This window comes from Pseudonaja textilis, chromosome Z, assembly GCF_049901715.1.
Source record: "Pseudonaja textilis isolate UNSWEBS1 chromosome Z, rPseTex1.2, whole genome shotgun sequence".
In the NCBI taxonomy this organism is placed as follows: domain Eukaryota; kingdom Metazoa; phylum Chordata; class Lepidosauria; order Squamata; family Elapidae; genus Pseudonaja; species Pseudonaja textilis.
In genome coordinates, this window is record NC_142008.1 from 111,638,014 (window position 1) to 111,663,121 (window position 25,108).

At 40.6% G+C, this 25,108-nt stretch overlaps 1 protein-coding gene across 1 annotated transcript; it reads right to left on the reverse strand.

The window, feature by feature from the left end:
* Window positions 1-7,692: 7,692 nt before the first annotated feature.
* LOC113452196 (olfactory receptor 5V1-like) lies at window positions 7,693-8,747 on the reverse strand. The gene is given in 3 exon segments (XM_087918433.1): window positions 7,693-8,005; window positions 8,008-8,535; window positions 8,538-8,747. Coding segments are annotated over 3 exon segments (1,002 nt in total). The 5' UTR covers window positions 8,701-8,747; the 3' UTR covers window positions 7,693-7,694.
* Window positions 8,748-25,108: the final 16,361 nt, after the last annotated feature.

Sequence of the window (25,108 nt, forward strand, 5' to 3'; positions counted from 1 at the left end):
AAGGGAAACTGGAATAGAAAATGAACATATCCAGGAAAAAGAAAAAAATGATCTCACTGCTTTTTAAAAAATCCTTTTATTCACCCTCCCTTATAGCGTTAAAATCCGTGGTGGGTTTCAAAAAAATTTACTACCAATTCTATGGACATGGCAGAGGGAGGATATGTAAAATCTCCAGTCAGTGGTATTTGCCAGTTCTTCAAACTACTCAAAATTTCTGCTACCAGTTCTCCAGAACTGGTCAGAACCTGCTGAATACCACCTCTGGTTAAAATCCCTTACAGGAAGTCCTCAATTTATGACTAAAATTGGGACCAGAAATCTGGTTGTAAGTTGATGCAGTTGTAAGTTGAGGCACTCATATTGTTCCATATCGACAGACTTGAAACCCTGCATTCCTATTGGTTCAACTAACCGCTACCTGATTGGTCAACCCAGACAACTGTGATTGGCTCGCTAAGAGTCTGCTGCGATTGGTTAATACCAAGCAAAGTCATTGGCTGCTAAAGCCCTGGCGAGCTCTATAAAAGAGCCGCCGTGGCTGCTATTCTTTTGAGCTGAATTTTGCCAATAAATAAAGAGCCGTTGTTACTGAACCAGAGACCAACCAACAAGATGGCCAGCAAAGCCATGCCACCCACACCTTTTAATCCAGCCACAGAGGACTGGGAGTCCTACATCATCTGGTTCCAAATGTTCTTGGAATGCAGCAACCTGAAAGATGCCAAGGGTAACCAGAAACGGGCTGTATTCCTAACACACTGCGGACCCGCCGTTTTTAAAATGGCCAAGGCTTTGGCAAAATCCATGGATGTCAAGGTGATGGACTGGGACATCCTCACACCCATCCTCCAAAACCACTATGCTCCAGCTGTACCCACACTCATTCGCCAGCACGACTTTTACCAAAGAGACCAGCGCGAAGGTGGGAGCATCAGCGAATTCGTGGCTGATGCTCTCAGGACCTAGGAGGGTTGTGCGGATTCACAGACCTAGAAGAGGCCATGCAAGATCGGGTCGGCCTCAGCCTAAAAGACCCCACACTACAAAGCAAGCTGATGCAAAAGATAGCATCTCCCTCGCTGATGCCGTAGCTGAAGCAACTGCAGCAGAAGCTACCCGCAAATCAGCGGCTCAGATGGGACAATCAAATACAACTGACCGCCATCCTGTCAATGAGATGGCCTCGACACCAGAGAAAAACACCACCTCCACCCACCACGGCAACATCGAATCCCCCTCTGACAGCGACTACGAGGAGGAATAAATCAACCGGCTTCAATCAGAATGTGATCAATGAGACCGGCGGGGTCATAAGTCATGGTTCCAGAGCGCCAGATGCGGAGGCGATCACCCCCACTCTGAATGCCGTTTCCTTGATGCTATTTGTTAGCATTGCGAGAAGAGGGGGCACATTGCAAAAGTTTGCTGAAATAAATGCAACCACAGTTCCCGGAGCCAAGGCAGCAGCCCTAGACGACGAGATGGCACCCCCCCAAAGGCTCAGGATCACCAGACTGACAGTTGATGGAGCCGAGACGGCCAGACCAAATGCTTAAATGAGGTGCCGCAGAAAGAATAAACCAATCAAATGGTTGTCATCGGCCATTCTTCAACCATCGATGCCCGAAAAATATGCGTGATGGTAAATATTGAAAACCAACCATGCTCCATGGAGGTTGATTCAGGATCCTACCTCTCCGTGGTCTCCTGGCACACCATCAAGTGCCTAATACCCAGCATACACCCACACAAACTAAGCAACCAAAAGCTCATTCTCAGAGACTACCAGGAAAACCACATCCCCGTTACCGGCATCGGGCACTTCAAAATCACATTCAAAGGCTGTACCAACATATTGCCACTCACCATCATGAACAATGATAGTCCCAGCTTGCTCGGGCTACAATGGTTCAAGCTGCTAGGAATAGAAATGCCTGGTATCCACCACACAAATGAACAGGATTGGGAAGCGGCATTTGCACGGGACTTCCAAGAGGTCTTTGACAACACCTTAGGCAAGTACAGAGGGTCCCCAATCTCCGTCAAGCTTAACCCAGATGTCGCCTCTAACCACCTCAAAATGCGGCGAGTGCCATTCTCACTCAAGCCTAAAATAGACGAGCAACTAAATAAGCTCATCGCCCAAGGGGTATTGGAGCCTACTGACCATGCCTGATGGGAAATGCCTATAGTCACCCCAATCAAACCAGATGGCTCCATAAGAATTTGTGGAGACTATAAGGCCACCCTCAACCATGCCCTGCAGCAAAGTGCCTATCCCGTGCCAGTAGCCCAGCACCTCCTGCACTCACTGGGGGGGAGGCTGGGTCTTTGCAAAGCTCGACCTGGCACAAGCCTATCAGCAGCTGCCGGTCGATGCAGAAACTGCCGAGGCACAAAAAATTGTGACGCACTGGAGGGCATTTAAATGCAACCGCCTCCAACTCGGCATCAGCGTAGCGCCTGGGATTTTCCAATGCCTAATGGAAAGGATGCTGCAAGGCATTAAGAGAGTAGTGCCATACTTTGATGTTGTATTAGTGGCAGTGGCTAATAAAAAACAACTAGAAAAACACCTGAGGGCAGTACTCCAAAAATTTAAAGACTCTGGCTTGAAAGTTAAAAAAGAAAAATGCCAACTTTGCACTGGGAGGGTTGAGTTTTGGGGGTACCTCATAGACAAGCACGGAATTCACCCCACCCAGAAAAAACTCAAAGCCATCAAGGAAGCCCCCAGACCGAAAAACAAAACGGAGCTTCAAGCGTTTTTAGGACTCATTAACTTTTATAATGTTTTCCTACCCCAAAAGGCGACCATGGTGGAACCATTGCATAGACTATTGGAAAAAAACTGCCTGCTGGACCTGGGAAAAATGGGAGGAAAATGCCTTTCAACAAATAAAAAAACCTCTTAACTTCTGACGCAGTTCTCATCCAGTTTAGTGAAACTCTACCACTAACAATTATATGCAATGCATCGCCTTTCGGAGTAGGAGCAATCCTCAGTCACATCTTACCAGAAGGAAAAGAGGCACCCATTAACTTCTTTTCAAGAACCCTGTCCAAACTGGAAAGAAACTACAGCCAACTGGGCAAGGAAGGCTTAGCGATCATCTCTGGAGTGAAAAGGTTCCACGAATACATCTGCAGTAGGACCTTTTCAATTATTACTGACCATAAACCTCTGGTTGGCATATTGGCAGGCAACAGGGCCACCCCGAATATCCTCTCACCTCACCTGAGGAGGTGGTCTGAGTTCTTGGCCGCCTATAATTACCAGCTCATGCACCGCCCCGGCAAGGACATTTTTCACACCGATGCTTTGAGCCGCTCACCCCTTCCGGGCGTACTAGATGACCCAGCACCCACCACTCAAGCCCTCCAAATAGAAACCCTACCCAGCCCTCTTCTCACCATGCGCCAGACATTGCCTGCGAGACAAAAAAAGACAGGTGGCTGGCGTGAGTCTTAAGTTGGGTAGAACGGGGTTGGCCAGAAAATGATAAAGACAAACATTTTAAAGCCTTCAAGAGCCGGCAAACTGAACTCTTTGCTCAAAAAGGGTGCATTCTTTGGGGAGATGGGGTGGTGATACCTGAAACATTACAAACTACAATGCTTGACATGCTGCATGAAGGGCACCCAGGCATCGTCCGGATGAAAGCCCTGGCAAGAAGTTATGCTTGGTGGCCAGGGATGGACAAGCAGATTGAGACATGGGTTGCAGTTTGCAACAGTTGCCAACAAATGCGATCCACCCCCCACCCACCCCCACAGCACCACCCCTGGAATGGGAAATGCCCAGAGGCCCCTGGTCCCGAATCCACCTTGATTTGGCCGGCCCCACTCATGGGCACACCTTTCTGATAACCGTAGATGCCTATTCAAATTGGCTGGAAGTCTGCACTATGAAACAAAACAACCACAGAGGCCGTCATAGCCAAACTTAAACTCTTTGCCACACACAGGTTGCCAGATGTGATAGTCTCCGACAATGGGCCACAGTTCACAGCACTGGCATTCGAACAATACCTAGCTGCCTGAGGCATCAGACATGCATTGCCATTGCCCGCTTACCCAGCGGAAAATAGGCGGGTGGAACGGATGGTTCAATTTGCAAAAAATAAAAACCATAAAAAAAATTGAAGACGGCAATATCCAAGAGAAAATCAACAAAATGTTGCTGATACAACATATCATGCCTAACACAACCACTAACAGATGCCCAGCAAAACTACTTATGGGCAGAAGACTCCGTTCACCACTAGACTGGTTGCATCCCACTTACAATCCGGAGAAACCCCCTGGCTCAACCAGCCGACATCACGCATTCAACATTGGCGACACAGTTTTCGCAAAAAGTTTCACTGGGGACCCCCTCTGGGTACCCGCACAAATCACCGAAATAACCGGACCCAGGTCATACCGCCTAGAAACCTGGAAGCGAAGCTGGAAGCACCATATCGACCAGCTATGGTCCAGGCTAGGCAGCACAGACTTTAACAAATAAATCAGATGGGGGGAACCCTGAACATTGAAAAAGAAAAAAACCCAGTACAAACAGAACACCCCCCAAGCAGGAACCAAACAATAAACCAACCATACTCACCTGAATATACAGAGCCATTGCAGACGGGTACTTCACCGGAAAGGAATAGCCAGACAAGCTCGACCAACCCAGGCGAACCAGGCGGGAATTGTAGCTATAGGCCCGGCTCTCCCTTCCAGGCGGTTCCATCAGGAGAGTTGAGACCGGAGCCCGTCCAAATTGGCTGACGACCAGGGACTAAATGAAGCGCGCAAGTCAAGTAGGCAGATATGGAGACCCGCCTACCTACGCAACTACATCACCCCGCCCCTTGGATGATACCAAGAGGGGAGGGGTGTTCCATATTGACAGACTTGAAACCCTGCATTCCTATTGGTTCAACTAACTGCTACCTGATTGGTCAACCCGGACGACTGTGATTGGCTCGCTAAGAGTTTGCCACGATTGGTTAATACCAAGTGCGGGAGACTCAAAGCAAAGTCATTGGCTGCTAAAGCCTTGGAGAGCTCTATAAAAGAGCCGCCGTGACTGCTATTCTTTTGAGCTGAATTTTGCCAATAAATAAAGAGCTGTTGTTACTGAACCAGAGTCTCTCGTCTTTATGAGCCCAGCCCTTCGAATTTAACACATATGACCAGATGTGTTTTTTTTTTTTTTTACGTTTTTTTGGCAATCACTAAGGAAGTCACTGCAATTGTTAAGCGAACTATGTGGGCAATAAGCAAATCCATTCTTCTGAATGGGTGGGATTTTTTGGCCAGAAAACTGCAAAAAATATTGGCACAAATTGCAGTTATGTGATGTAGGACACTACAATGAGTTGTAAATGTGAACTGGTTGCTCAGTGGGTGAAGTAAGGTTATGTGAGGAAGAGAGCAACATTCTGCAACAGTTGGAAGTGTTTTACAGGCTGTAAATATCTACGGAGATTCTCAGTCATCCAAGTCATGGTTGTCCCAAAGGTGCTTTTTCAAGAGGCAACTGTACTTTCTGTTTTTTTCTTTGAAGATGTTTTGCTTCTCATCCAAGAAGCTTCTTCAGCTCTCTGAAGCTTCTTCTCTTCTCTCTGAAGAGCTAGAGAAGCTTTCTGGATGAGAAGCAAAACGTCTTCAAAGAAAAACTAGCAAGTCCAGTTGCCTCTTGAAAAAGCACCTTTGGTACAAGCTTTACAGCATCCGTTCCAAGGCCTACATAACTCCAAATGGCTGTAAAAATGACCAGTCATAAGTCATGTCAAAACTGCCTGTAATTTCAACTCTCTAAGGAAGCATTGACATTCATGGAGTATGCATCCAAATGGGTATGCTATTTCAGACACATTTTGCATATGATATTCTTCATCCTTTTCAGATGAAAAGCTGTAGAGTCTGCCAGGAAACATAAATAAAAGGGAGATGGTATACCTAAAAATTGTCCCATAAATGCTGGATAAAGAAATGTTGGATGAAGAGTTATAACTTAGCTTGCCTCAACCACATGTCCAAAATTCTGATGGATGGAAGTTTCAGATTGAAATATGCCTCAACTTATTCTGAAATTGTTATATATTTGAGAGAACTTTGTCACTGGTTGTACTAAATCATCAAAAGTGGCTCGTGGGTCAATGTGAGAGACAAGGGAGTGAGCAGTCTCAAATAAGGGCTCATTTCATCTTCAATTTCACAGTGCAGATCTTCCAAGAACTCACAAAAATCTAATAAATTGAATCAAGGACATATTGGTGAGCTGGTTACTACCTCCACGCAAATGAAGATAAAGGACTACCGACCAGTATTTCATTTTACAGTACATATAGAATGGACCAATGAATTTAGTATCTTTATTTTCCATTATTAAAAACAGCACCAAGAATAAAGCGAATATATTTATATAATATTGATGCTTTGTTGTACATAGTGATGTATTAAGCAATAAGCAGACTAAGCACATGCTTAGGGCACCAGGCCCAAAGGAGGAACCACAAAAAAATTATGTAGCCTAAGCTTGGCTTCGGTTGTACAGTATGTACAAAGGAGGGTGGCATCAAGATTTGTCAGTGCTTAGGACGCAGTGAGCCTTAATCCACCACTGATTGTACAGAATTGAAATTACCACTACCACCCTTATCAGTTCATGAAATTTGTCCAGTCTTTTAAAAGTCCAGAGCCAGACATATGTCTCATCCTTTACTGACAAATCCATTAAATACATGATTTACACATCTAGAGATGGGAAAATTACAATTCTGGTGTCACAACTATGAGAATGTTGCTAGCTGGAGGATATTGGATCTCCCTTCATAGGGGTGTTCTGTCTCCACCATTACTTACAGAAATCTGGATCATCCTCAAATATCTGGCAAGGGTTATACATCCATCTTTGCCCAACTTGGCCTTCTCAGCAGCTTTTGATATTCTCCTGGATTAACTCAGAGGACCAGGGATGGACAGCACTATGTTGTGCTAGTTCATCTCCTTCCTTCAGGGCCAATTCTAGTTGTTGGTGATTGGGGGAGAAGGATCCCATCCTTGGTCCCTACTATGTGGAGTGCCACAGGGTACATGCTTTCTCCATTCCTATGACAGAATGTGACAACTCGCTGCCAGAAAATGTAACAATTGTATTTAATTATTTAAAATAAATAATAGATTGTTTTAATTTTTGCCATTGACATTTCATTCTGTCCCTTCTTTTGCATCCTTTTTTAAATGATTTTATTCTGCCATTTCTTTCACATTAGTGAAACTCTTGTCCCGCAGTTGTCCTCTGGCAACTTGGATGTGGCAAGTTGTCTCACAGTGAGTTGGCCGTGGTGAATTGGCCATGGCAAGTTGGCTGTGGTGAATTAGACCCTTCCAATGAGGCCATTGAATAACCGCATCCATCACCATGTGTTGAGGCATCATCAGTTCATTAGATAAAACCCATTTCTACTTTATTCCAATCAAGGATTAATAAAAAGTGGTGTGAGAGAGAGAATAACCAGAACAGTTAGGCTTGCCATATAGCAATAGCACGTATCCCTCTCTAAGCGGTTTACAGAGGCAGCATATTGCCCCTATTTCTCCTTTTTGCAAGATTCTGGGCATACCTTTCTATCAAATAAGCTAAGCTAAGCTAAACAAATTATCTTTTCTAATAACCTCATTAAATTCTTTTGCTGTTAATGGAATTGATGAACTATTAGGCACTCAAGGGCCTTTTTCACTTCTTTGTTTCTAAGGCTATAAATCAAGGGATTTAACATTGGACTAATCATCCCATAGAGAATGCTCACTAGCCTATCCTGGTCTGGATGGTATCTGGAGGAAGGTCTTATGTACGTAAAGATGATGGTTCCATAGAAAAGACAAACCACTATTAAGTGGGACGTGCAGGTAGAAAAGGCCTTACGTTTTCCCTCAGCAGAACGGATCCTCAGAATGGTGGCAATTATGTGAGTGTAAGAAATTAAGTTAATTAGAAAAGCCCCACACCAAATATGCCACCAACGATGAGAATAACCATCTCAGCCACAGAGGTGGAAGCACAAGATAAGGCCAAGACGGGTGGGATGTCACAATAGAATTGGTTGATTCTATTGGAGTTGCAGTAAGTTAGAATGAACGTCAGGGTTGTATGCAACAATGAGTTGAGGAAGCCGTTGACCCATGTCCCGGCAGTCATCTGAAGGCAAAGCTTCTTGTTCATGATGACCGTGTATCGTAAAGGGTTGCATATGGCCACATAGAGGTCATAGGCCATGACGGCTAACAGGAAGACCTCAGTCCCAGTGAGGGCCAACAAGACACAGCCAGTAAAGGAGATGGAACTGCATTCTATCAAGAGGTTCTCCAGCATCTTGGGCACTGTAGCTGTGGAGCAGAAGATGTCCAGCAAGGAAAGATTACTGAGGAAGAAATACATGGTTTTGTGCAGCTTAGAATTAGTTCCTATGGCAAGGAGGATGGTGCTGTTGCCCAGTAGTGTGACAAGATAGATCAGCAAAATGATGACAAAGAGAAGCGGACAGCTGGGATGTCTGAAAGTCCCATTAAAATATACTCTGACACTTGGGTCTTGTTCTCTGGTCCTTGGCTCATAGGGGAACATTCTCCCTGTAAGAGATTTAAAGGGGAAAATATGTATAAAATATGAAAAAGTAGGAGACATGAACAATAGAAAGCCATGATGTATTTCTGTTCCAAGAATGGAATACTGCCTTTTATTTATTTTACCGAAAATGGGCTATTTCCCAATCAGGTCCTTCCCAGATGTTCCCAATATCTATACTTTTGATATTACCTAGATATTAGAAAGTGGAAAAATAGATGCAAAATGTAGTAATTTAAAGCATTAAACTCTCTTTTCCAGGCTTACCACACAATATATATAACCTCAGAAAACAAATATATATATATATATATATATATATGTAGATCTTTGGTTGTTCGGGTTTTCTCCCGCGTAAGATTTGAAGTATCTAGGCAACGTTTCGATGAAGTCTCATTCATCATCTTCAGGCTTCTGTCTCCAGCTCTGTGCTTCTCAGAGTAATGGAGATTGCAGCTGCTTCCTCCTTTTAACTGCCAGTGGGGGTGGAACTTGATTGGGTGGGGGCTTGGCTGTGTTCTGATTGGGTGGGGGTGTGTTCTCATTGGTAGGGGTTTGGCTGTGTTCTGATTGGTTGGGGGTTAGCCGTGTTCTGATTGGTTGGAGGCGTGTTCTGTTCAGGAGGGGGCTTGGTTGTGCTCAGGTTAGTTTTAGTTGCTGGGGATTTGAGCTGGAGAGTTGTGATCTTGCTGTTTGGCTTCTAGTTCGTGGTCCTGCTGCATCTTCATAGTGGGTGTTGGTTTGCTTCATGTATGGCTCAGAGGGGTTTGAAGTGGGTAGTGATGCAGCTGCAGTGCAGCTTCTGGTCCATGGTCGTTTCTCATTTTCTGAATGGGTGGGAGTCTGTTTTCTACATGGAAGTGTGGTGGTGGCATCTTGTGTGGCTCTCATGGGTGTGGGTCCAGTGTCCTTCTTCATGTTAGGTACTGTCTGTTCATGAGGGCAGGTTTCCAAATGGCTGGAAGGCGGAGGTGTCATCTCGTTTGTTCATGCTGTGTGGGCGTTTTTCTATCTCTATGGCTTCTCTGATTATTCTGCTGTTGAAGTGTTCGGTTTTGGCGATAGTTCTGGTATTTTTAAAATCAATTTCATGTCCTGTGGCTTTGAGGTGTTGGACCAGGAAGAGGTCGTTTCTTCTTTTTTGATTGAGTTCTTATGTTCTTCAATGCGTGCGCTTATTCTTCTGTTAGTTTGTCCAATGTATGTGTTAGGGCAGGCTGTGCAGGGATTTCGATACTCCTTGGTTTTCTAATTCGATTTTGTCTTTGGGGTTTATTAGGATGGTGGATATTTTTTTTGTTTGTGCAGAATGCTGTTTTGATGTTGTGTTTTTGGAGGATCTTGCTAATTTTGTCTGTAGTGCCTTTTATATATGGGAGGAGGGCTTTTCCGCTTTCTTGTTCTCTGTCTTGGATTTTGGTTGGGGCTTCTTTTTGGATTAGGTGGGTAATCTTCTTTCTTTGGAATCCATTGGCTGTGAGTACGTTGGTGAGAGTGTGTAGTTCGGTTTTTTGGTGTTGTTCATCGGCTAAGCATTTTGTTCTGGAGATGAGTGTCTTGGCTACGGAATTGATCTGTGCTGGGTGGTGGTGTGAGAGTGCATGTAGATAGAGAGTGCATTCAAACCCCTCTGAGCCATACATGAAGCAAACCAACACCCACTATGAAGATGCAGCAGGACCACGAACTAGAAGCCAAACAGCAAGATCACAACTCTCCAGCTCAAATCCCCCAGCAACTAAAACTAACCTGAGCACAACCAAGCCCCTCCTGAACAGAACACGCCTCCAACCAATCAGAACACGGCTAACCCCCAACCAATCAGAACACAGCCAAACCCCTACCAATGAGAACACACCCCCACCCAATCAGAACACAGCCAAGCCCCCACCCAATCAAGTTCCACCCCACTGGCAGTTAAAAGGAGGAAGCAGCTGCAATCTCCATTACTCTGAGAAGCACAGAGCTGGAGACAGAAGCTGAAGATGATGAATGAGACTTCATCGAAACGCGTTGCCTAGATACTTCAAATCTTACGCGGGAGAAAACCCGAACAACCAAAGATCTACATATAAATACCCCGAGAACCTCAGAAAACAAATATATATATATATATATATTGTGACTGTTAGATCGTGGATTGACGTCAGAACCAGGAAACGTTAATCTGAAGGACAAGCCAGTTAGCACATTGCCTTAATGGGTATAAAAGGACACAGCTGAGCTGGTGCCTTTCGCCAGGAACAAAATGACTATTTTGAATGAGGACGTTACTGCAAAGAGCTCTCTGTTTGTTTGAATTTCGAAGGGGAGTCCTAACAGTTTCTGCCAGCTGTTATCTTGTTATTTCCTTTAGTTTGATTTGATTGTGAAATGGCTGCTCTCTGTTTGTTCATTTGAATTTCCAAGGGGAGTCATAACATTATTGTTCCTGGCCCAAACAAACCATCTTTCAAGCAAGATGGATTTAAATCAACTGCAGCGTTTGGTAGAGCAGCAACAACAACAAATTAATCAGCTACTGCAAAGCAATGTGACGCTTCAGAATCAGGTAACACAATTGCTGAATTATGTTTCCAGCTTACCAAACCCTGCTGCTGTTCCCCCTGCCCCTCCTGAGAGGAAAAGCCCAGTATCCATGCCGGAGAAATTTTCAGGACAAATGGACATGTTTCCGGCATTTCTGGGGCAGTGTCAATTATTTATGTCCTTGAGGCCTGAAAACTTTCCAAATGATCGGGCCCAGACAGGATTTATTCTTAGCCTTTTATCTGGGCAGGCTGCTAATTGGGCTACTCCCTTGTTAGTTCAATAGCCCGTTGTTGAATGATTTCCAGGGTTTTCTTCAACAAATGAGAGTGATGTTTGAGAATCCAATTAAGATACAAACTGTGGACAGACGGTTATGGGACATTAATCAGGGGAAACGTTCCCTGCAGGAATACATTGCAGAATTTCGTTTGCTGTGTTTGGATTCCAACTGGAATGAACCGGCTCATATGGCTGCATTCCAGGAAGGCTTGTCTGATGCCATCAAAGATGAGCTGGTCCATGCAGAGAGGGCTTTAACTTTGGATGCATTGATAGTTCAGTGCTTATGAATTGAAGCTCGTTTACAGCAACGTGGACGCAAACGGCTCGGTATGGAACCATCTTCGTTTTTCGTGCACAACCCACGCCACCGAGAGTTTTCCAACCCACGGTTAATGTTGAGGAGCCGATGGAGTTAGGCGCACTCCGCCCACGCTTAACGGTGCGAAAACGTTCGAGAAGGTTTCAGGAAGGCTTGTGCCTTTATTGCGGGGGTCTGGGACATTTTGTTAATTCCTGCAAATGGAGAGGGACCCGCAGATCCGTACCTGAAACCACTCTTGGCTCGTCAGGAAAGCAGGGTAGACCTGATCTCAAGGAAACCCTAGGTTGGACACATTTCACATCCCCACCTCAAATTGCTGAAGTAAATCCTGGCCCTCCTCGGCATTTACTTTTGGACACTCGAATTTTTCTACAGTCACAGATGGAGGGAATTCCCGCTGTTGCTTTGGTGGACTCAGGGGCTACAACCAGCTTTATGGACCAAGTTTTTGCTACACACTATGGGATCCCATTGGTTGCTGTACATCCACCCATTAAGGTGGAAACCGTGGATGGACGTGAGCTCAAGTCTGGGCCCATTCGTTTCACCACCCAGCCAGTGCGTATGATCATTGGGGATCATGAGGAGGTGATAAGTTTTTATATCACCTCGAACCTTCATCTTCCTTTGGTGCTCGGAATGTCCTGGTTGCGTTTGCACAATCCGTTGGTGGCTTGGTCGCAGGTATTTCTTTTCCAAGTCTCCAATGTGTAGACCACCTGAGACAATTGGAACGAGTGACGCCTCCATTGGCTGTGGGAGACAGAGTGGGGTTGTCAACGAAACATCGTCAAGTTAATCATCAGACTCGGGGGAAGGGCCCTGCGGTGGGGGATAGTGTTGTGATTGGAAGGATCAGTCCTGTTGGGAGTTTTGAATCTGATGACTGTTAGATCGTGGATTGACGTCAGAACCAGGAAACGTTAATCTGAAGGACAAGCCGGTTAATTAGCACGTTGCCTTAATGGGTATAAAAGGACACAGCTGAGCTGTGTCGCCAGGAACTGTGTCGCTGTGTCTCCAGGAACAAAATGACTATTTTGAATGAGGACGTTACTGCAAAGAGCTCTCTGTTTGTTTGAATTTCGAAGGGGAGTCCTAACAGTTTCTGCCAGCCGTTATCTTGTTATTTCCTTTAGTTTGATTTGATTGTGAAACAGCTGCTTTCTGTTTGTTCATTTGAATTTCCAAGGGGAGTCATATATATATATATATATATATATATATATATATATATATATATATATATATATATATATATATGTGTGTGTGTGTGTGTGTGTGTTTCTGAGGTTCTCATGGTATTTGTATGTGGATCTTTGGTTGTTCGGGTTTTCTCCCACGTAAGATTCGAAGTATCTAGGCAACTTTTCAATGAAGTCTCATTCATCATCTTCAGGCTTCTGTCTTCGGCTCTTGCTTCTCAGAGTGATACCTAACATGAAGAAGGACACTGGACCCACACCCATGAGAGCCACACAAGATGCCACCACCACACTTCCATGTAGAAAACAGACTCCCACCCATTCAGAAAATGAGAAACGACCATGGACCAGAAGCTGCACTGCAGCTGCATCACTACCCACTTCAAACCCCTCTGAGCCATACATGAAGCAAACCAACACCCACTATGAAGATGCAGCAGGACCACGAACTAGAAGCCAAACAGCAAGATCACAACTCTCCAGCTCAAATCCCCCAGCAACTAAAACTAACCTGAGCACAACCAAGCCCCTCCTGAACAGAACACGCCTCCAACCAATCAGAACACGGCTAACCCCCAACCAATCAGAACACAGCCAAACCCCCTACCAATGAGAACACACCCCCACCCAATCAGAACACAGCCAAGCCCCCACCCAATCAAGTTCCACCCCACTGGCAGTTAAAAGGAGGAAGCAGCTGCAATCTCCATTACTCTGAGAAGCACAGAGCTGGAGACAGAAGCCTGAAGATGATGAATGAGACTTCATCCGAAAGCGTTGCCTAGATACTTCAAATCTTACGCGGAGAAAACCGAACAACCAAAGATCTATATATATATATGGATCTTTGGTTGTTCGGAGTTTCTCCCGCAATTCGAGTATCTAGGCAACGCTTTCGATGAAGTCTCATTCATCATCATCAGGCCTCTGTCTTTGGCTCTTGCTTTTCAGGTGATGAGGTTGCAGCTGCTTTTTCTTTCAGAAAGAAAAAGCAGCTGCAACCTCACATCACTCTGAAAAGCAAGAGCCAAAGACAGAGGCCTGATGATGATGAATGAGACTTCATCGAAACGTTGCCTAGACACTTTGAATCTTACGTGGGAGAAAACCGAACAACCAAAGATCCACATACAAATACCCGAGAACCTCAGAAAAACAAATATATATATATATATATACCATGAAAAAGACAATATATATATATATTCGGTATTTTCCCACGTCATTGTAGTTTTGCTTATAAAGTTGTAGCAAAGTTTCAGCAGAATCTCATCTGCCACTCAGAAGCCTGATGATACAAATAAACTATTCTTATACAAATAAACTATTCTGTTGCAATATCATTATAAACTTCAAAGTTTGCTTCCAATTAGTAGCTGCTTCCTGGTTAAGTGGTTTCACTGGATTTTCCAACTCTGCTCTACAGAATCCTTCCCCTAAGGTCCATCCCCTAAGGTGAATCCTCAGGCTTCTCTCAGGAGATCTCGTTTGAGAACAAACCTCTCTCCTGTCTCTAAAATTTCTGGTCCTCTAGGAGTCAACTGATTTTAAAGGTGCCTTCACAGTCTTTGATGTTGCCAGAAGCAAAATATCTGCAAATATGAAATAAATTTTCCAGGAAAAGGGATAGATGAAGAGTCATGTATGGCATGGAAATTTTAGAGCTTTGAATCACCAGTGCATATTAGTACACCTTCAGTTTTTCAGAAGGCAAAATATTCCATTTTCCTAAAAATATCAGAAAAAAATGAAAAGTAATATTAATGCTTACTACTTTCCCTAAGGTCATGTTTGGTGGGTTGGTTCTTCATTTGTGCAACTTCACTGAAAGTTTTATTCATCTAACTTGTTAGTAGGAGTATAAAGAAACAGGGTCTGGTTTTCAAGGATAATAAGCCTATTTCCTTGTTAAGGACTGCTTGATTCTTTAATTAATTATCCTCTTGTGTTCCCAGGCTTCCATCTTGATAATACCATGAAAAAAGACAACCAATCCTGTTTGGATGAGATCGAGTATTGGTCTAGCAAATGTTTTTTGTGCTCTAGTTAGTAGTGTGATATTACCAGAGAAAAAGCTATGTAAGATTCGGTTAACAACTCTTAATGCCTTTTTGGCTATCATTAGAGATGATGGAGATGAGTACTCCAAAATCCTTGACAGAGTTTGGATCATCAACAAGGTCTTGACTATTCAGCCTGTATTTTATTTTCTGATTTTTTTTTTTGCCAATTTGTAAGACAGAGCATTTATTTGTTGAGATTTGAAGTTGCCATTTGATTCACCATTCTGACATAGTCAAGGTCTTTTTGAAGTGTAGCAGTATTGTTGGTGGTGCTGAATTGCTTTACATCATCAGCAAAGAGAACACAGTCACTCTTAATATGATCACAGAGGTCATTTATGTAAAGTATGAAGAGAGTTGTTCCTAGAACACTGCCTTGGGGGACACCACTGTTGACAGGTACAGAATTTGATAGGATGCTCCCAATTTTGACCATTTGTTCTCTGTTTGACAGGAATGCTTCTATCCAGTTATGCAGGTGTCCAGAGATACCATAAGATTTTAGTTTGAGGAGTAGTTTGTCATGTACCACTGAATCAAAGGCTTTACAGAAGTCCATGTAGATTACTTCTATTGCTTTGATCTGAGTTGTGTAGTCCATATGTTTTTGCAGCGTAAGAGTGGCATATTACAGGATAGTTTTTTATTTAAACCAAATTGTTTATTAGAGATTAGGTTGTTTGTCTCTAAGTGGAGGATAATGTATTGGTTAGTAATTGATTCCATTACTTTACAGGTGACGCAGCATAAAGAGATTGGTCTATAATTTTCAACTAAGCTGCGGTCTCCCTTTTTGAAGATGAGGATGACTATGGCTTGTGACCATAGATTTGGCAAGGAGCTGGTCCTGAAAGATTTGTCGAAGATTATGCTTAGAGGTTTGGCTATGGTAGTGGATATCTTTTTTAAGAAGTAGGCACATATTCCATCCGGTCCAATAGAAAGAGATGGTTTTAGATTGTGTAGTGCTTTTTCAACATTATCTACTGTAGACATAAGACATAAGAATTTATTTGTCATTACACTCGCAAGCGGGTGCAACGAAATGAGGTGCTCTTCCACAAGTAAAACTGGACAACACCATTGAAAGAAAAATAAAATTAAACACAACAGACCATACAATAATCTCTATATAATTTAAAAATGTAAATACCCAATTACTCTCAGCCATTAAATTCCACAAAAATCTTATGACCCTGCATTCAAACTCAAAACTGCACTTGGATAAAAACTGTTCTTAAATCTAGTCGTCCTTGTTCTTAATACCCTGAATCTCCTTCTCGATGGTAATAGTTCAAAGAGCTGATGTCCCGGATGAGAGGAGTCATTCAATATATTAAATATCTTCCTCTTACATCTATTCCTATACAGTTCTTCCAAAGAGAGGAGTGAGCAGCCAATGATGTTTTGGGCCATCTTAATCACCCTCTGAATTGCCTTTTTCTCTGCCACTGTGCAGCTCGAGAACCATACACAGAGACAGTAGGATAATATACTCTCAATTGAACTCCGATAGAAGGTAGTCAGTAGACTCTCAGCCAGTTGTTGTTTCCTAAGAATCCTTAGTAAATACAACCGTTGTTGTTTCTTCTTAATTAAAGCAGCGGTGTTTGCACTCCAGGTCAGGTCATTTGCAATGATGGTCCCGAGATACTTACATTCAACCACCTGTTCCACACGAACTCCCTCTATATACAGTGGCTGAATGTCTGCTCTTTTTTTCCTATAGTCCACTATAACCTCCTTGGTCTTCTTAATGTTAAATAGAAGATTATTATTTTTGCACCAGTGGGATAGCTGTAATACCTCATCCCGATATGCAGACTCATCATCCCCAGAAATAAGTCCTACAAGTATAGTATCGTCTGCAAATTTTATTATCTTATTGTTGGGATGTTTATTTGTGCAATCAGATGAATAAATGGAGAACAGTAGTGGACTAAGGACACAACCTTGTGGAATGCCAATGCTAAGTGTCTTGACAGTAGAAATATAATCATTCAGTTTAACTCTTTGTGGACGATTTGTTAAAAAATCCAATATCCATAAACAAATAGAATCTGGAAAATCTAGATCTTTGAGCTTGGCTATTAATCTGTGCGGTATGATGGTATTGAAAGCAGAACTAAAATCTGCGAACAACATTCTTACATAATTCCCCGGTGTTTCCAAATGGGATAAGGCCATGTGAAGCACAGTAATAATTGCATCCTCGGTTGATCTATTTTCTTTGTAAGCAAACTGAAGCCCATCAAAGGAATCAGGAAGGCAGGAGATAATATAATTTCGAACTAGCTTCTCAAAGCACTTCATTAAGATAGAAGTTAGTGCCACCGGCCTATATCGCCAGGACCATTTGTGGGCAACTTTTTAGGCAGTGGAACGATGGTGGAAGCCTTGAGACCCACAGGAACCACACTTTGTGTCAAGGATCGATTAAAAATTTCAGTCCACACCCCAGCTAGCTGATCAGCACAATCTTTTAACACATGACCAGGAATTGAGTCGGGCCCAGCTGACTTTCTGGAATTAACCGCCTTCATTGTCTGCCTCACATCCTGCTCATTCACAATGAAGGGGAGGCTCTGCTGAGTAAATGATGGCAAAGGGACAGTTTCAGTTTGATGGATCTCAAATCGAGCAAAAAAATTGTTCAACTCCTCAACCACTGCCGCACTACCATCCAAAGAGACCTTTTTTGCTTTATAGTTCATTAGTTGTTGAACCCCCTGCCAAACCTGCCTCATGTTATTACTGAGAAAGCAGTCTTCAATTCTCCTCTTATATTCGGCCTTAGCTTGCTTAATACCTCTCTTCAAGTTTGTTCTTGCAGCACTATAGATCATTCCCAGACTTAAAAGCCTTATTTCTTGTGTACAACAAGCGTCTAACCTTCCCGGTCATCCAAGGTTTTTGATTAGGATACACCCGGATTCGTTTATCCACCGTGACAGTATCAATACAGTGTGCCATATACCCTAGCACTGCAGCCGTGTGTTCATTGAGATCAGGATGATCAAAAACTTCCCAGTTTGTGCATTCGAAGCAGTCCTTTAGCTGCTCCATTGCTCCCTCTGGCCAGCTTTTCACCATCTTGACTACTGACCCCGCCTGTTTTCTCAGAGGAATATACTCCGGGGCTAAAAGCAGAGACAAGTGATCTGACTGGCCCAGATGTAGTTGTAATACCCTGTATTCATTTACAATATTCGTGTAGACCTTATCCAAGGTGTTCGATCCCCTAGTTGCACACCTTATATGTTGATAGAATTTAGGAGGACCACACGAAGATCTACATGATTAAAATCTCCTGCAATAATGAATACAGCATCTGGAAATTTGCTTTGCAAGTTGCCAATTTCATCACCCAGGAAGCCCAGAGCCAAATCTGCATTTGTGTCTGGCGGAATGTAAACAGCAAGAATAATAACAATGCTGAATTCCCATGGAAGGTAGAAGGGTCTGCATCTAACAGACAGATATTCCAGCTCCAAAGAGCAGTGACGTGTTATAACCTCTGAGTTTTTACACCAAGTCTCTTTAACAAACATACACACTCCACCTCCTCTACACTTCCCCACATTTCTGTCTCTGTCCAGACGATGTAATAAAAAACCGTCCATCTCAATAACAATGTCTGGAATAGTGGGGTTCAACCAGGTTTCGGTGATTAGCAACACACAACAGCTTTTCACGAACTTACTTGAAGAGACCTGTAGCATTAAATCATCCATCTTATTTACCACGGATCTAGCATTAGTCAGAAAGAGGCTTGGGAGTGGTAGCCGCTTCGTTTGTTTTTGCAGCCTGTACAAAACACCAGCCCTGCAGCCTCTTTTCTTGCCCCTTTCTCTTCGTCTTCTTTTCCTTTTCACTGGAGCCACAATCCACAGAGAGCCAGGAGCCTTGCAATCTCTGACGGTATGTTATGTTTCCAAACAAACTTAGCTGTTATCTCTTGTTTACACTGCAGTCCAATCTTCATAAGCTCACAATTGCTGTAGAGTATGTTCACCCCGCAGGAGGTATTCACAATACAAGATAATCCACACAAAAACATCCATAAAAAGCGCCAAGTCGAAGAGCACTGAGCTGCAGCATGTGAATGCGCGGCCATCTTACAAGATTCCATGACTTTACAGGTGACGCAATGTAAAATCAATATGTATTAGAACATTTTTTAAAAAAAAGTTTTTATTTTTTACAACAAACATACAAAAAAAAGTACATAAAACCCTCTTTCAATTATATACATACAGTGTGTCAGTAGGTTACAATCTTTTGTGCTATCCTTTTCTCTTTTTTTAAAGCAAATTTTATTGATTTTACAAAACAATATACAAACAAACAAAACATAAAATATGATGACATAAGAAATCTTTTTCTAAAAAAACCAATACAATGTCTTATTTAAATACAGAATTATTCCAAGTTATCACAGTTCCATACAAACACAATTTAGTATATATATTTACCTTATCTGTTCATCTTCATATCTTATCCTGAACTTCTCTTTATTACTCCCTTTCCTTCTATTTATTCAAGTTATATCTCTTTAACTTTAGATTGTATACATTTTTTATATCTATCTGTCTTATACAATTTCATTATTCTCTTCCAATACAAAAACAAACAAGACATAAAACATAAAAACATAAAACATCTTTTCTGAAAGTTGCTTGATCCCAGGTTAAAACTCATCGTACAGACACCACTTCAAAAATCATGTTCCTTTTATATATCATTCCATATCTTATTACCGTTTTCCATTTTCTATATAGCTTCTTCCTTTTTTAACTCTCTTAGTTTTATTCTACTTATCTCATCTCAGTTCAAATCATAACACTTGTCATTCTTTGTCTGCTCTCAACTATCCATTCATCTTTTCTCTTTAAACAAAACCTCTCCTGTACACTGATTGGAGTATGACGCCTTTAACACTTTCCCCTAACCTAATAATACTTAATATCACACATAACTTGTATTGGGATTCTGTTTAGCACATCCTAAAGTTACACAATATATTATATAGAGAGAAAAAGAAAAAAAGAAGAAAGAACAACAATAACAAAGGAACAAATTTATAAATATATAACGTAGCTAGTACACCATTTTAATCATACATATTAATACTCATTTATATCTTAAAAATTTTATTCTAAAAACGCCTATAATAACACAATCTTATGTACCTTACAGAATCCCTTTTTTCAATTAGATTTACCCATTGTCTCTAAATGAATTTTGTTTCTTTAAATCTTGTTTCCCATCACTGAGACTTCTCACCCCTACCTTTCTCCCTTGCTTATTCTTTTCCTTACCCTTTTTACCCCTTTGTCTCTCCACCTCCCTTTTCTTCTTCTGCTTTCCCCCTTTCTATTGTTTTCTAACCTTATATCCACCTTTCAACTCATTTTTATCTTTTTTGGTTGTTTTTTTAGGTTTTAAAATCCCTTTTTTCTTTTCCTCTTTCTTCTCCTCCCCAAATAAGATCACATGTTCATCAAAGATGGTTTCTTCTTTGTCCCAATTATCCTGCTGTGCAATCAATTCTCCATAGGAATGTACCGCCATTTCTAGAGATTGAAAAAGAATGCCCAAAGTATCTTTCCAGTCTTGTTCTTCCTTTTTATATTTTAGATATTCAGTTTTGGATTCATCCAAGGATAATGCCATTATAAAGAGGAAAAAATTTTCCCAAAATAACCACGTGAGTGTTTTTAAACAAAGAAAAAAAAAGATTTCCCAAAAGATCCAAAGTCACCAAACAATCCAGATAGACTATTTCTTTTAGCACTTTTTCCCTTCTTCCATTTCTTTTTCTGGGGTTGCTATTAAGTCACAAAATTCCAATTGAAATATGTCTTTTGGAAGTCTTATTAATGTTCAAATGGCTCTTTAAAATTCTAGGCAGTCTGCTCCTTATTTTCAAATTCTACTTCGATTTTTTTCCTCTCCCTTCCCACTTACAGCAAAAGAAATTTTTTTTCTTTAAATATTTAGAAATCCAAATCCCTTTGACATTAGCATAGTCTTTAGCATTTAGCATACCTTCAATGCGGTTTTCCGATTTCTCTCAAAGCTGTTCCATTTGGAAGAAGAGTGAAAAGAAAAAGAGTTTTCCCTTTAATATCCATTTGCTGCTTACTCAGTCTGGGAATGATGTATCTTTAATAAGTGTTAAATATCAGGATATTTTCACTGTTCCTTTGTCCCGGTCAGCAAAGATCACTTTCACTTCTTCACAACTTCCTCCAGCACTTTCTTTTTCCGGCTGAGCTCTACTATGTGGTGACCATTACAGACCGCCGCTCAGCTGCCTTCGGAGAGGGAGATTTAGCCAGCTAGGGAAGAGAGATGCGATGTCTCTCATCCCTGCCAGAGCCCCCCAGTCTTCACCACCTTCTGCAAAGATGGCTTAGCCCCGAAGCCAAATGGCTCGGGGCACTCAGGCAGTGAACACAGGCAGGGACCGCGCACAGTCGTGGATTCCTGCCTGCACCGAAGCGCCACAAACCAGAAGTTCCTCTGTGCTATCCTTTTCTTACCATTACTCACAAGTTATACAAATTCTCACCTTATCAATCTAGCTTGTGCTTATGTAATATAAATTATTAAACAGTCATTTGACTAATTCATTTGACTTTTCCATCGTTTTATATGAGATATTCTAATTTTAATTATGATTTAATCACACATTCATCCAATTGTTATATATTTTATATTGTATTCTATATCAATCTATTAACTTTTATTGTAAGGCTTGCTAATCTATTTCTTTATCATGTTTTTTTAATCTAACCATAGATAAAATAAATCCCATATCATATAAAATTGTTTATCCTCTTGTTCTCTAATTTCAAATGTCAATTTACGCATTTTGGCACAGTCCATGATTTTCTTAATAATTTTCTCCTGCATAGGTATTTTTTCATTTTTCCAATTCTTAGAAAATACAATTCTAGCCGCTGTTAAAACATTTACAATCAAATATTTCAATTCTTTACAATATATTTCCGGTATAATTATCAATAAAAATATCTCAGGTTTAAAGTCTATGTGTTTTGTCAATTTTTACAACCATGTGTGGATATAGTCCAATATTTTTTTGCATACGAGCAATGTCCACCATATATGGCAATACAAACCAGGTTTCTGATGACATTTCTAACATTTACCCGATTTATTCTTGAACCTCCTCGCAATTCTTGTCGGGGGTAAGTGCCACCTGTAAAACATCTTATACAAATTTTCTTTATATGCACTTGACATTGTCATTTTATAATTTTGAGACCACAATTTTTGCCATTTATCTAAGTCAATCCCATATCCAAAAATTTTCCCCCACGCAATCATTGTTACTTTTACTTGTTCTTCCTCTAATTTAAACTCTAGCAAATGTCCATAGAGTTTTTTGATTACTTTTTCATCAATACCTGTCAAAATTTTATCTAAATCAGTCAACTTATCATAGATACCTTTGGTTTTAACATCTTTATCAAATCTAGATTGTATTTGCAAATATGAAAGCCAATTCATTTTTACACCTTGTTATTCCAATGCTTGCATAGATTTAAGTTTATCCTTTTCATTCAATATCTCACCATATCTAACTGTTTGTTCCTTTTTATATATTATTTGATAGGAAAAAGCTTCAACAGTAGATATCCATAGTGGAATTTTTAAATAATATTAATATTTTTATAATAATATTAATATCTTCTCCCAGTTTAGAAACAATGCTTCTCAAATATAATGGTTTCTAAAATACCCCTGTGTTTTAGTTCCTTATACCAGAGGAAGGCAGGCCACCCTAACAGCAAGTCATGTCCTTCTAAATTCAAAAGCCTGGTATTCTTTAGTGTTATCCACTCCTTTACCCACATCAAACTCGTCGCTTGGTAGTATAATTCCCAATTGGGCAAAGCGAATCCTCCTCTTATTTTTGCATCTTGTAGCAATTTAAGTTTTATTCTCATTTTCTTCCCTGCCAAATGTATTTTAGCACTATTTTGTTTAAATCTTCCAAAAATTCTTTCCTAATCTGATTGGAATTGTCTAGGATAAATATAAGATTCTAGACAATACATTCATCTTAACTGTAGATATTCCCCCAATCAGTGATAATTGTAAATTTTCCCATTTTATCCAGTCTGACGCAATCTATTGTTTAAGTTTAAGATACTTATCCTCCTTATGTATGCTACATCTTGGTGTTATGTGTATCCCTAAATACTTAACCTTATTTTTGACCTGGATCCCCAAAACATCCTCAAATTCTTTCTTTCATCTTACTAACATGTTCCTTGCTAAAATCTTTGTTTTATCTTTATTTATTTTCCTGATACTTTCCCATACTCTTCTATCTTTTCTTTCAGTTTAGGTGCTGACTCCAATGGATCCTCTAATATAAATCTGCAAAAGCTTGTAATTTATACTCTTCTTTTTAAATATTCATTCCTTTTATTTCTTTTTCTTCTCTGATGTTCCTATTCAGCACTTCCAGTGTTAACACAAGCAACGGAGGTGACAGTGGACAGCCTTGTTTAGTCCCTTTTCTTATATCTAAAGTCTATTAATTCTCCATTTATCATAACCTTTGCAGTTTGTTTATGATATATTGTTTCTATGGCTTGAGTAAATTTTTTACCAAAGCCCATTTGGTCCAATTGTAACAGCATAAAACACCAATTCACATTATCAGAAGCTTTTTATGTATCTAAAAAGCATCATTTGTTTTTCGGAATGTGCCTCATAGTATTCCAGTGAATCTAAAATTATTCTCATATTATATTTAATCTGTCTCTTCAGCAGAAATCCCTTTTGATCAGGGTGAATAAAATTGTTTAAGTATCTTTTCAGTCTTTCTGCCAGATTTGAAGAAAAATTTTATAATCTGAATTTAATAGTGATATTGGTCTATAGTTTTTAACTTACTGTGGATCTGTGTCCTCCTGCAGTACGAGTATTATGTATGCGTCTGACCATGTTTTGGGTATTCTCTTCTTTGTCATAACTACATTCATAACTTCTAATAAGTGAAGAATCAATGTTTCCTGGAATGTCTTATAAAATTCCACTGGCAAACTGTCTGGACCTGGTGCTTTCCCAATGTTTTGCATTTTTAAAGCTTCTGTTCATTCCATCATTGTTATGTTACCTTCTAACTTTATTTCAATATCTTTAGATATCTGAGGCAAATTTGCTTCCTGTAAATATTGTTGAATTGTTTCTTCCTGAACATTCTATCGATGGTACATTTTTCCATAATAATCTTGAATAATTTTTTTCATCTCTGCATTTCCATAGCATATATGTCCTTGTTCATTTATCAATTGATTTATCCTTCTCAAGTCTCTTTCCTTTCTCAATTTATATGCTAGCCATCTGCCTAGTTTGTTTGCATCTTCAAAATAGTTCTGCTTGGCATTTTTAATTTTTTGTGCTATTTCTTCTTTTTCCATTAGTCCCATTTTATGTTTAGTTATGTCCATTTTAATTTTAATGTCCTTTTTGGTGGAAATTTCTGTAGTTCTTTTTCCAACTTCTTGGAGTCATCTTCCAATATTTTATAGGGTTTTTCTTCTGTCTGATATTTCTTTTCCTTGTATTGTCCATTATCAAGCCTCTTGTATAAGCCTTCATCGTGTCCCAGAGGTTCGGTAATGATGTATCCTCTTTTATGTTTTCTTCAAAGAAAAAAGTCAATTCTCTCTCAATTTTCTGTTTAAAGTCTTTTTCCTTTAATATCATATTATTTAAAATCCATCTAGATCTCCTTTTTGTAATTTCCATACAAGTGTTATTGGATTGTGATCTGCCCAGATACTTGCTTCTATTTCAATGTCTTGTTTGTTAGAAAGCAATTCTGTTGACATCCATATCCTATCTATTCTAGACCATGATACATGTCTATTTGAATAAAAGGTATATTGTTTATTTTCCACATTTCTCTCTCTCCATGCATCTTTTAAGTTTATCTCACCTACCATTCGAAAGAAGGATTTTGGAAATGTCTTTCTAGTTTTCTTTGTTTTTTGTGTGTTTTATAGTCCCATTTGTCATTTATTATTCCATTAAA